The sequence below is a fragment of the Tachyglossus aculeatus genome, chromosome 9 (assembly GCF_015852505.1).
Source record: "Tachyglossus aculeatus isolate mTacAcu1 chromosome 9, mTacAcu1.pri, whole genome shotgun sequence".
In the NCBI taxonomy this organism is placed as follows: Eukaryota; Metazoa; Chordata; class Mammalia; order Monotremata; family Tachyglossidae; genus Tachyglossus; species Tachyglossus aculeatus.
The window spans coordinates 52,316,332-52,329,516 of NC_052074.1; the positions used below are offsets into that span (position 1 = coordinate 52,316,332).

At 40.1% G+C, this 13,185-nt stretch overlaps 1 protein-coding gene across 1 annotated transcript in view; it reads left to right on the forward strand.

Moving 5' to 3' along the window:
* XIRP2 (xin actin binding repeat containing 2) overlaps nt 1–13,185 on the forward strand; it is a 76,004-nt gene that overhangs the window by 50,228 nt on the left and 12,591 nt on the right. Inside the window, exons 4-5 of the mRNA XM_038751778.1 lie at nt 9,878–9,941; nt 12,430–12,563. Of these exons, the coding sequence (XP_038607706.1) occupies nt 9,878–9,941; nt 12,430–12,563 (198 nt within the window). The remainder of the gene's footprint in view (nt 1–9,877; nt 9,942–12,429; nt 12,564–13,185) is intronic.

Sequence of the window (13,185 nt, forward strand, 5' to 3'; positions counted from 1 at the left end):
CTCCTGAACAGATGAAAGGATTAAAGTTTAAGTATATTTGTCTATCTTTTCATAAGCCTTCAGGAGATAAACTAATTTCTGGTTAATCTGTTCTAAATAGATGCATGAGAAACATGGTATGTTTTTTTCTAAAAATCCAATTAAATGGAAATAATTAATTGACTGTTACAAATTAGGCAACAGTTCCCTCGAGTCTCCAAATTTAGAAACACCTAAGCTTCTGATAGAAAAGGTTAGTTTTCAGGTAATAGGCACTCCTAGCATAAAAGTTATGGAGTTAGCATCTGATCGTAAATTTTTCAGAAATTCTCATCCTCATCGTCCCCATGAGCATGATTAGCATATGCAGAGCACTGTAGTTTTTCCCCTTCACACTTCCTGTTGCAAGCGCTTAGTACAGTGCTCTGCACATAGTAAGCGCTCAATAAATATGATTGATTGATTGATTGTTGCTAGCTGCTTTAATTGCACCCTGAATCCACTTCTTCCAGGCACATCTGGCCCCAACTCCATAAAGATTGGCACAGATAGATTGACAAGGTCAGAGGCCTTCCCAATTAATCCTTCTTTTCCCCTGTTCTCTCTCTTTCTCTCTTCTGCATCTATGCACTTGTATCTGTGACCTTTGGACATTTGATATTTGCCCCACCCTTAATCCCACAGCATTTAGTTACATATCTATAAATTACATATTACAAATTGTTTGTATTAATGTCTGTCTCTCCCTCTAGAACATAAGTTCATTGTAGGCTGGGACACATCTACCAACTCTGTTGTCTCCGAGAGTTCTGCTTGCTGACTTCCATTTAGTGAAAATTATTTTAGCATTTCTCTTAAACTCAGCCTGTTTCTTTTTCAGTTTTAAATGGGTTTTAAGAGTTAGAAATATATTTCTAGATAAATCCCTAAAAATTCTAAGAAAAGAGAGGTTAAATGATCGTTCACTTGCAGGACCTTTGAGATTTTGAAGGTAGTATTTGAATCCAGTAGAGCAGAACAAATGAACAGTTAAGGATGAAAACTTATTCACATTGGCACTGTGTCTTATCTTACACTGTGGGATCCAGATGTTTCAAGGCTCCAGATCAGGTTGTAGTAATGAAAGCCCTCCAGAACCTAGTAACCCAGAGAGTTATTTACTAAGCAGTACATTTGCAACTCTAGATCTTAGTTGTGCAAGTAGAGTAGCGAGCCCATTTCTGTCATTGCCTAAATTTAATTTACTCCTTATTATACATTAGTCATTTTGGGAGGAATGTTTTAGAGAGGCTCTGCCACATGTCTGCCGTGTGACCTTGGGCAAGTCACTTAACTTCTCTGAGCCTCAGTTACCTCATCTGTAAAATGGAGATTAAGACTATGAGCCCCACGTGGGACAACTTGATCACCTTGTATCCCCCCCAGCGCTTAGAACAGTGCTTTGCACATAGTAAGCGCTTAACAAATACCTTCATTATTATTATTATTAGAGGCAGTGTGGCCCAGCGGATAGAGCGTGGGCACGAGAGTCAAAAGGACCTGGGTTCTAATCCCGACTCTGCTCTTGTCTGCTGTGTGAATTTGAGCAAGTCACTTCACTTCTCTGGGCCTAAATTTCTTCATCTGTAAAATGGGGATTAAGACTGTGAGCCCCACATGGGACATGGACAGTGTCCAACCTGATTACCATGTATCTACCCTATTACTTAAAACAGTGCCTGGCACATAATAAGCACTTAACAAATACCATTTTAAAAAAAGAATGTTAACTCTTTTAGGTGGTTAATGTATGCAGCGATACCCGAAATTTGGGGGAAGAAGTAATTATTCACATTATCTTTAGGTAGAGAAGCCATCCAGGTGCATGGGCCCTTGGCCTCTCCTGGTTCTCCTCATTTGTCCATGGGTGTATTTCCTCTGTTTTTCTGCATTCAATATACCGTGGCATCAATTCCTGAAGATAGAATGTTTAGTGAATCCATTCTGGATTTTTTTTGGTCCATGCTAGATGTTTTCCAGTTTAATTTACCCTTTTGCCCCGTAGTCATCACAAAACTTCATTGATAGTTTCAATGAAGGCATTACATTGCAAATCTGCCTCAACAGCTCTGTCCTCGTTCCACGGGAAACATCGTTAAGACTCATGCCTCAAACTGTCAGCAAAAGAGCTCGTGTTACCAGGAAATGAAATCCCTCAGAATGTATGGAACAGTCTTTAAATTTAGATTAAATAACTAGTGCACGACCATAAAATCCTATTTATACCTAATGGAACTGCACTTTCATGGAAAATATGATTATATACTTAGATAGGAGAAAACATGCTCAAGGTCATTGAATCACAGCTGGTACAACACAGAAAATCTTTCAGTTTGGATATAGATATCAAAATCTAATTAAATCCCAAATATTTATCAAAAAATGCAATGTTATATTTTCAATCCCATTATTTCTGCTGTGTTTGCTGAATACCGTCAGATGCTGACTCTGACATTTTGGCTATGCTAAATGATCAGTATTGGGTGTATTCACATTACAGACAAACGGAAAAGTGGGTAGGCCATGCTTTTTTTACCTTTTAAAAATGAGATTATTAATTGTGCTACCCAGGATATAAAATATAGTGACAGCATTGTTGATGAAAATCTTTGCCCATCTCTAATATTTGCCTTGTGCAGACAGGCACATAACTGTGGTTCTCTCAGACTGATATCAATCTATAACATTGTCCTGGTTAAGAAACCTGACATCTTGGGTGAATGTTTCAAGACTGCAGTGGTTGGCATGTCAGAACTCTTGTTCCTACAAGACTTGACACAGTGCTTTGCACATAGTAAGCACTTAATAAATGCCATTATTATTATTATCGTTATTAAGTGCTCAATGAATACAATTGATTATTGTTGTTTTTTTGGTTTCACTTCAAGTAGTTCTGTGATTTCTGAGTCATATTCATTAAACCAGTCCTGGTGGGGGTTTTTTCCCTCAAAGGACTCCATAGCCTCAAAGGCAGCCTGGTGAATAGAGACACTCAGTCCATGGCCACATTGGTTGAAGTGGGGTTCTTTGCCATAATGAAGTTGTTTTGAAGTTTCTTGCATGTATTTTCATTCTCCAGGCATTTGACAGTTAGCTGCCAATGTGATTTGGCTGTCTCTATGTGATACATTGTCTTTATCATTAATGAAAATTTCGAGTGCAATAGGAAATGATGAGGTCAACATTTGGCATCTAACAAAGCAGTATAATGTGAACATCCTTCAGGTTTCACTGCGGGAGGATGATATAATCAATAAGGTGCCACTATTTAGATCTTGGTTCCATCCAAGATGACTTTCTCTTAGTAGCAAAAAGCATCAGGTCTGTGGTTAACAAATACAACATTGCAGCAAAGGGCAATCTCTACAAGCACGCAATCCTGAAAGGATGTCAATCAAGCCAAGCATGAGTCTTATTCAACAAACCTGATAGAATCTCCTTGACTGTAACACACACTTCTAACCTGAAGGACAGCTATATAAATATCAGTCAATGGTACTTAATGCTTACTGTGTTGAGAGCACTATACAAGTGCCTGAGAAAGTACAATACAACAGAGTTGGTAGACATGTTCCCTGTCCACAAGGAGCTTAAGTTCTAGATTTCATAAACAAAATCTCTGTCTAAATTCCAATTCTCAAATAGGTAACAGATCCTAGAGTTAGATTACCACTGAGTCTTCATGGATAGTCATTTTTGTTTTGAAAATGCCAAGAAGATAACTCTTGTTTGGGCTATTTTGTTTGATATAGACTCAGTGGACTTTGGATTGTGTACCATTTTCCCTCTAGACTGTAACCTTGTAGGGAGGGAACGTTTTTACCAACTGCGTCATATTGTACTCTCCCAAGCCTATAGTGTAGCGTGCTGCATACAGTAGGCAATAAAAAACATTGATTAATTGATAATAAAAACTTCCAGACTAACTGCACTATATTCATTGCTGTACACACATTACTATTGCCTTTATACAATATAATAGATATTTGTCTACACTCTATAAAAATGATGTAATTTTCTAATTGTCTACAATTAAAGGTCCAGTTCATGTTTAGCAGAAGTATTAGAGGTGAAAGTTCAGTGTCCTAGAAAAGGTTTCCCGAACCATGTAGTACTACTTTTGAGTATATTTGAAGTATGTGAATATATTGACCTGATGAGATTGGATTTTTTTTATGTTCATAACAGTGAGCCATCCTCAATGGTTTTCTATCGTACTTCTGCATGGAAGAAATCAGCACTCAAAAATGAGGGAGTTAGATTTAAAACAAATTAAATTTCAAAGCATTCAACATAGCCAGTGACTGAAAAACATATAATTTTTTTCAAGAAAGATTACATGTAAATTGCTGCAACCCAGGGGCACTAAAACTGATGCATTGACCACTAACATACAAAACTGCTATAGCAATTACAGTTCCTTTTAGTAATCATGCATAAGTGCTGAGATAGGAGCTCACTACCCTAAAGTAAATGTACACACGCTTAGACTTTTCAGAATTGGGTTCAGCGCACATCCCAAAAAGCATTAATGGCAGGTTTAAATGTTTTTAATCCAGCAAATGTAACTTTTGGTTGTGCCCATGCAATACAAAATGATATGTAGATTTGGCCACGTTTCAGCTAATTTGATTACTATTAAAACAATCTACTTGGGTATTGCCCTCAGAGAGCAGAAACATTGTCAACAGTATCTATTGATTTCAGAGCACTGTGTGAGATAAAAAGCTTCAAAAGAAATAAAAGACACAGTTTCTGCCTTCAAAGATATTGCAACCTAATAAGATTAGAATTACCTGTTTTAAGTTCAGTCATTCATTCAATAGTATTTATTGAGCGCTTACTGTGTGCAGAGCACTGTACTAAGTGCTTGGGAAGTACAAGCTGGCAACATATAGAGACGGTCCCTACCCAACAGTGGACTCACAGTCTAGAAGGGGGAGACAGAGAACAAAATAGAATTTATTAACAGAATAAAATAAATAGAATAAATATGTACAAGTAAAATAAATAAATAAATATTTATGTGTATATAAACTTATATTATTAAGTACTATTATTATTATATTAAGTGTGTATGTTCCTCAAATTAACCAAATCTCCCCTTCAGTTTATGCTTTGTAGACCCAGACCAATACTGGGCCAACACCAGAAAACCAATTTCAGGTGAAATTAACTTTTCTGGCTACTGTACTGTGTTATACTTTCAGCATGAGGCAAATCACTCCCTCAGACACTGATTCCCGCTTACAGTGAGTGGGCTGTCTTCATGCCCCAGCTGTTTTCAGATTATTCATTCATTTAATCATATTTAGTGAGCATTGACTATGTGCCAAGCATTACCCTAAGCGCTTGGGAGAAAACAACAATTAACAGACGCAGTCCCTGCCCACAGCTTATTCAGAAACCCTGACATCACCATTTGGATTGAGCGATCTAACCATCTCAGACTTTTCTAGTCATTTTAGTCTCAGCTTCCACCTTTCTTCTGGCCAAGGATATCCTCAGCATAGTCTTTAGATGCCAGGCTGACAGATGGTGCTCGTCAGCCACACCTGAATGAGGTATCAGTTTTAATCCAGCGCTTAGAACAATGCCTGGCACTTAGTAAAAGCTTAACAAATGCCATAATTATTAATTTCTGAAAATCCAGGACTAGGCTGCTGTAACCTCCCTGAGCGAAAGGGATCATGTCTACTTACTGTATTGTACTCTCCCAAGTACTTAGTACAGTGCTTTGCACACAATAAGTGCTCAATAAATACAATTGAATGAATGTAAGCACTCCAAAACACCGTTGACTGAGTGAAAAACACTCAAGAAGCGGGAAAGCGATGAGTCACATCACCTTTCTGATATCTACTCCCTCAGACTAGTGGTATATCTGTGGGTCCTGCTAAATTGGGATAAATTTCACCAATAGAGTGTTGAGGCTTTGGATTCCTGGTGTTTGTTGCCCTGTGCAATATGTCTGGTGGAGAATTACCATTCTGATACAGAGAGGAGTCATTTGGTAAAATCTATTTTAAAATGCATTCAATCTCAGCATTTTTCATTCTCAACAGATGAACACAGACCCTTTGCCATAACCTGTGCAGATGGATGTTTGTGCCTTTGTTCTCTCGGTATCCTGTTCTTTGAGGGGTGGCATGATATCATGATATCACAGATCTCCTTACTCTGACCTTAGATGTTTTGGGCCCCATCTGTAGTTTCTCATTTCACAATCCCCTTAAAATTGCCTGTATATTTCCTTTGAATCACCACACACAAGGAGTCCAAAGAGTCTTCACCACTTGGCTCTTATCAGTAGAAAAAAAAAAAACAAAAACAAAAGAATTGTTCTGGTAAAGCCATTAATGGTCTGGGCCTTTTTCTGTCGGTTGCTTATAATGAGTGATATTGATCCTTAAAAACCTAAAAGATCTTAGCAATCCTTGTTGGGCACTTTTGGCTGCTTCTCTACCCAAGGAGGTTCAAGGAAACATTTTTATTTGAATTGTGCAAAGGGATTGCTTTGTTCTTCTCCCTATCCATGGGTCTTTGTGATTTTACTCAGAGGTATAATCTCTTCCTCTGAAACCAGCGTACTGAGGATGAGTTGGTCCATAAAGGTGGGCAGGGAATATGTCTACCAAATCTCTTATATTATACTCTCCCATGCATGAAGGAGAGTGCTCTGCACACAGTACGCCTTCAGTGAATACATTTGATTGATTGATAACTGCCCCATCCAGTCCTGTAGGTCTCCCAGATTGAAAAGATGATCTCAGTCCCATCGAGGGGTAAAGTAAATCCCTAGTCTTAATTCAAAGGCACAGATACTTGGTTTACACTAATTTAGAAAGTTTTCAGCTCACTGCAAAGGAAAAGAAATCCTTCCTTTTTGCTTATTTAGTAAGCATAGAATCATTGATTATTTAGCTACCCTTTTGTAAAACAAATCAAAAAGGTCAGCCCTTTCTGATGTAACCAGGATTTAAGTCAGTAACAGGAGTTATGTTTGTATATCCCTCCAAACAATTCCCTGTTTTGGCTTTCTGTTAAAGAAATAGTCGTCTCTATCTTGGGGTATCAAAGCTCCTTTTCTTATGTTTTGCTATTAGGATCTTTCATTTTATGGCAACTTTTACATCATAAGAGGATATAAAAGCTAGAGAAATAAAGTAGCAGTGATGTGAAGGTTAGGTTTGGTTCCTGACTACATTAAGCCTAATTGTATTACCCTTTTATATTCTTTGCCATTCAAAGAATTTATAATGAAAGGTTGAACATATTTTGAGCCTCACAAGTGAACCTGATCCATAAAGAGATAATAATCCTGACTCTTAGGTCAGCTGAATATCTACAAACAGAAACAGGGATACATGTATACATATCCTCTCTTGGTTTAGGTCCAGAAATGTCCTTAACACGTCTCTCTTCACTCCAGTCCGTACTTCACACAGCTGCCTGGATCATTTTGCTCTGAAACTGTTCAATTCATGTTTCCCCTCACCTCAAGAACCTTCAGTGGTTGCTTGACTACCTCCGCATGAGACAGATACGCCTTACCATAGGCCTGAAAGCACTCAATGACCTTGTCCCCTCCTACATTATCATGCTGATTATTTTTTATGGTATTTGTTAAGCACTTACTATGTACCAGCCACTGTTCTAAGTGCTGAGGTAGATACAAGCTAATAAGGTGTATACAATCCATGTCTCACATGGGGCTCACAGTCTTAATCCCATTTTACAGATGAGCTAACTGAGACACAGAGAAGTTAAGTGACTTGCAAACAAGTGATAGATCCAGGATTAAAATCCAGGTACTTCTGACTCCCAAGCCCGTGCTCTAGCCACTAGGCCTTGCTGCTGATTTCCTACAACAGCCCAATCCGCACAATTCAGTCCCCTGTTGCCAACTCACTCATTGTACCTCGAGCTTGACTATTTTACCACTGACCTCACACCCACGTTCTGCCTCTGGCCTGGAACACCAGAAGCTCCCTCCCTCTTCATATGTGACAAGCCACCACTCTCCCCACCTTCAAAGTCTTACTTAAAGCCCATCTCCTCCAAGAGGCCTTCCCTGACTAAGCCCTCATTTCCTCTTCTCCCACTTCCTTCTGTGTTGCCCTTACTGTTCGATTTTTACCCTTTATTCATCCCTCCCCCAGTTCCATGACACTTATGCATATATCCATAATTTATTTATATTCATTTTTGTCTCCCCCTCTGGACTGTAAGCTTGTTGTGGGCAAGGAATGTGTCTACCAGCTCTGCTATATTGTACTCTCCTAAAGCACTTAGTAGAGTGCTCTGAGAAACAGTGTTGCCTAATGGGCCGGGAGGTCCAAAGGATCTGAGTTCTAATCCTGCCTAACGTCACTTGTCTGTTTTATGACCTTGGGCAACACACTTAACTTCTCTGTGACTCAGTTACCTCATCCGTAAAATGATAAACCCTTTGTGGGACTGGGACTGTGTCCAATGTGTTTGTCTTATATCTACTCCAGCGTTTAGAACAGTGTATGGCACATACTAAGTGCATAACAAATACCATTAAAATAAATAAATATAATTGATTGACCAAAGAGACCCAGTTTAGAATAGGTATATTACAGCACATCCTGTGAGTGCTTTCTTAACGCCTGTACATATATGCAATGTTTTTCATTTCTGTATCAAATTGGGGTTTGGTGTAGCAAAGGTGGGCAAGGCCTGGGTTAGTGAGATGATGGTGGTGGCCATGACTTTGCTAATTTGTGTAGGAAGGACAAGATGCCATAATGGTTGTGTGAGCAGTGGTAACAGTGTCATGGCCACTGTTCTGTGAGTGACGATGTGTGTGTGCATAAAGAGAGAAGAGTAGAAAGTGGGAGAGAAAGGGATGGCTTAGGGAACTAAGGCAAGTTTGGCGAATCAGAAACTCACAGTTATGAATTGTTGCTGACTATGACTCATTGCTAAAGTGACAATCGTTTAAGAATAGCTCTCCTTCTACAGGTAGGGAGATCATTTGGATCCTGCCCTTAGCTACACCCCAATTCTGGCATAATCTTCCAGATTTTTGAGTAATGAATACTTATTAAAAATATCCACTGCGATTCCAGTAAGCTGATTTTTGACATTTCAGAGTCTTTCCCAAATGCTCTCGGTGATTTTGATCCAGAAACATCATGTAAACTACAGTGGAATAAATGTAAAATCCACCTGCCATTTGGAAAATGGTGTATGACTGCTTCTTTCGGTTTGTCCTTCATTAGCCTTTACAGCCACAGTGTTCACAGTAGTCGCCTGCTGAAGAAAGGAAGTGTCAAAGGAATCATTTTTAGCTCATGTGACTCTCTGTGAAGCAACTAGTGGGTCAAGTGAACTTTCATAAGCTTGCATTAATGCATTAACATTGAGCTGCTTTTATTGCTGCTCTTTAGGAGGTGACAGAGAGCAGCCAGGTCACCATTTCAAGCAGCAGGCAAGATATCGGTCAAAACAAACCAATGGCCCCCAAAACAACTCCAGCCAAGGGCCTTGAAACAGAAATGATAACTAGTCCCAGGTGAACTCATTTCAAAAGACAGTCTCACAGGGACTAAAGCCCTGCGACTCCTTTTCTCCTTCTGTCTCAGCCAGAATCCAGACCATCAGTGTGTTTTCACAATATAAACCAGCTGCATTTCTCTTCAAAGTATCTCATTTTGTGTTTTTAAGTGTATGCATAAGAATGAAACTATGGAGGTTTAATTAACATGTCTAAAGGCCCTTTGAAGTCTCAGATGAAAAGTGCTATGAAGTGCAAAGTATTATTCCCCAGTATCATTATAATTTGTTTATTAAATTCAATCCTTTATGCAAGATCATCTTTCTAATGCAGGTCTCTGATCTTGAGAAATGGAAGCAGACAACTTCCCACCTCAATCAACACGTCCAAGAAACAGGTAAAATGCCTTTTTCCATTGCACTCATCTTTACTAAGGGGTTGGTAAATTTTTTTCCCATTAATGTCAATTTCTCCTATACCCCCTATAGATTTGTACTTAACGAGCTTGTTAACATCACAAGAAAGAATCACCTACTGTGTTGGCAGTCACTTAATTCCCCTCCCCACCCCCTCAAAAAGCCACTGTCTATGAAGAATTAACACCTCAGTTTCAACATCTCATTCTCTCTGAGGATTAGTTAATTCTTGAGTATTGACCTGCATATAATATGTGAATAAATGGTAATCTGTGAAAAGTGCCAAAATTTTCAGGTATCCCTTAAAAGTACACAGTCTTTTCCAGAAAAGATTTTTGACTTTTTTCCAGAAGCATCTTTGGGTATGAACCACCAAAAATGCAAGAATACCTACAATTCAAATGTCACTTTTTTCCATGGCCTATATTTAGATTATCAGGCACAATGGTCACAGTTAAGATGAGGCCACTGACTACTGTGAGGGTAGAGAATATTTGTCCAGTTGCATTATAGTCCCTTCGAAAAAAGACTCGGGTGCCAAGGGGAAATGGTGTTAATGGCACTTCAGTATTTGAGAGAGGAGCTCCTTTGAGGAGTAAAGAATGGACTAACAGCTGTGTGAGAACACAGTTGAGGTGGGAGAAGGGGCAAGGGTGCTGAAGGCAGGAAGGGGTGTCTAAACTAACTTCTCCACTCACCCAAGTTCCCTACTCCCTTTCCCAGGGCCCAATCCCATTCCCTTCCCGGGAACCCCTTCCCTTCCCCTCTCCTCCATTGTCTGCTTCCTAGTGCCCTCTGGGCCCCATTACTACCCATCCATGCCACAGACTTTCCACCTTGACCCCTAAAAGCAGAGATTAGGGTTTGGGAAGGATTAGGGACCAGGTGAATTGGAAGAATTGGGGAGGGAAGACAGGGTTGGAAAAAAAAGAAAAACTCCAGGAGAGTGACAAGCCGGAAAAGAGACTTGAGCCTGGAGAAAAGCAGCAAACAGCTAAGGAGCTGGTGGGATCAGACGGGAGCGGAGAATGGTGAGAAGATGAAGCTATCTGGGGAAGCAGTTTTCTTCAAAAATCCCAAATGTCCTTTCCATATTCATTCATTCAATCATATTTATTGAGCGCTTACTGTGTGCAGAGCACTGTACTAAGCGCTTGGGAAGTACAAGTCGGTAACATATAGAGATGGTCCTTACCCAACAACAGGCTCACAGTCTAGAAGGGGGAGACAGACAACAAAACAAAACATGTAGACAGGTGTACAAAACATGTAGACAGGTGTCTTTTCTGCTGGGGGAACAGTGCTTGGCACATAATAAGCCCTTAACAAATGCCATCATTATTATCTACCCCAGTTCTTAACACATAGAAAGCACTTAATAAGTACCATCATTGTTTCATTATTTTCCCCAACTCACCTTTCCTCTTTTTACCCATTATTTTCCCCAACCCACCCTAAACTCCCTCCCAACTCCAACCAGTTATTCATTGTTCCTTTGGGGTCCAATCTCTGTCCCGGCCCTAATCCCCATTGGCCACTTAGGACTTCAAAGAACTGAAGGTTTTGTGAGAGTGCTCCAATGTAAATGACCTGCTACTGAAAATCTCAGCTGGAGGCCCTGTATATCTTTTGCATTATGAAATGCTTCTGTACTGCATTTATAATTGAAAGGAGCTACCCAATTCGTAGACTGAGTAGTAATAATTATAATAATAATAATGGCATTTGTTAAGCGCTTACTATGTGCAAAGAACTGTTCTAAGCGCTGGGGAGGTTACAAGGTGATCAGGTTGTCCCACGGGGGGCTCACAATTTTAATCCCCATTTTACAGATGAGGTAACTGAGGCACGGAGAAGTTAAGTGACTTGCCCCAAGTCACAGAGCTGACAGTTGGCGGAGCCTGGATTTGAACCCATGACCTCTGACAACAAAGCCCGTGCTCTTTACACTGAGCCAGAGTAACGTAGGACAGTGCCATTCACTCTATTTGTTGTCAATCAATGAGTTGTTGACTGTCTGAATGACTGACACATGATCAGGAGTGACCAGAGTGAGGATATAGAGCAGTTCTGTTCTAGCTTATGGTAACAGTACATTCAGAGTCTAAATCAGCACAAGATTCTTGATAATCCAGTCCCAGAAAGCACACAAGCTACAGTAGATAAGAAGATTAAAATAGCTCTCAGAAGTTTGCTATTTACAGAGATAATGGGCATAATGAGCTATTTATCAGGTCATTCTACATTAACTGTAGTTTGGGCATTCCAAATGCCATTTAACCATCCTTTCACCCTGAACTATCCCCTAATTTAAATCTGGATTGAGATTTTCCTAACTGGTTGATTTAAAGGTTTCCATGTCCACAAACTGACAACCTAGAGATAATTATTTTTGTCATTCTTGCCAAGAAAGCCAGTTCTCTAAAGGTGGAAATTGAATAACCTCGTCACTTTCTTTTCCATTTGCAGTCATTGATACACCTGAAGATGAAGAGATTCCAAAGGTTTCTATGCAGTTTTTAAAACAGCAGTTTGAAAAAACAGCCCAGGAAGAGAGTCTGCATTCTGGCAAAGACACTGTAACTCCAGCCAAGCAGATTAAGGTCTGTGATTTTACAGGATGAATCAGCCACATACTCTAAGCTGGATAAATGGGCTTTCAGATCACGTTATTTCAAACACCCAAATGATTTTAAATAAAAGGGAAACCACAGGTGCCAGGTCCTCTCCTGTCCCATCAAAAGAATATTGATCTGTATACGTTTCACATATTGGAGGCTATGTTCTCAGATTGTGATCGCCGCTGGGCCCTCCCTAGGGTAGGGCTATTAGGTCAATTGCCCAAGGTCTCGAGCTGCTGGGGCACCCTGCCAACCCCGGGGAATGGGGCTCTGGGGAAAGCAGTGAGCAGGAGCCGGTTATCTGGGCACAACATGACTGCCGTTGCCCTCCGCTAGCATCCTGTTGTCCAGCAGCTGTCCTGAGCCCGGCTCTGCAATGGGCACAGAGCTCCTGAGCCCATGGCATCCTGGAGTTGGTCATTAAGAGTAGGGGGGGCAGGTGGGAAAGGGAAGAGAGATTTAAAGGTAGAACTTCAATCCTCTACTGGCAAGCCCCATGACTGGTAAATTAGCTCCCACCTCCCTAGATATGCTCTCAGGACCACCCAAATAACTTTTCCAACAAGACGCAACTAGATTTTATGAGATGAAGTAAGCAAGTCTT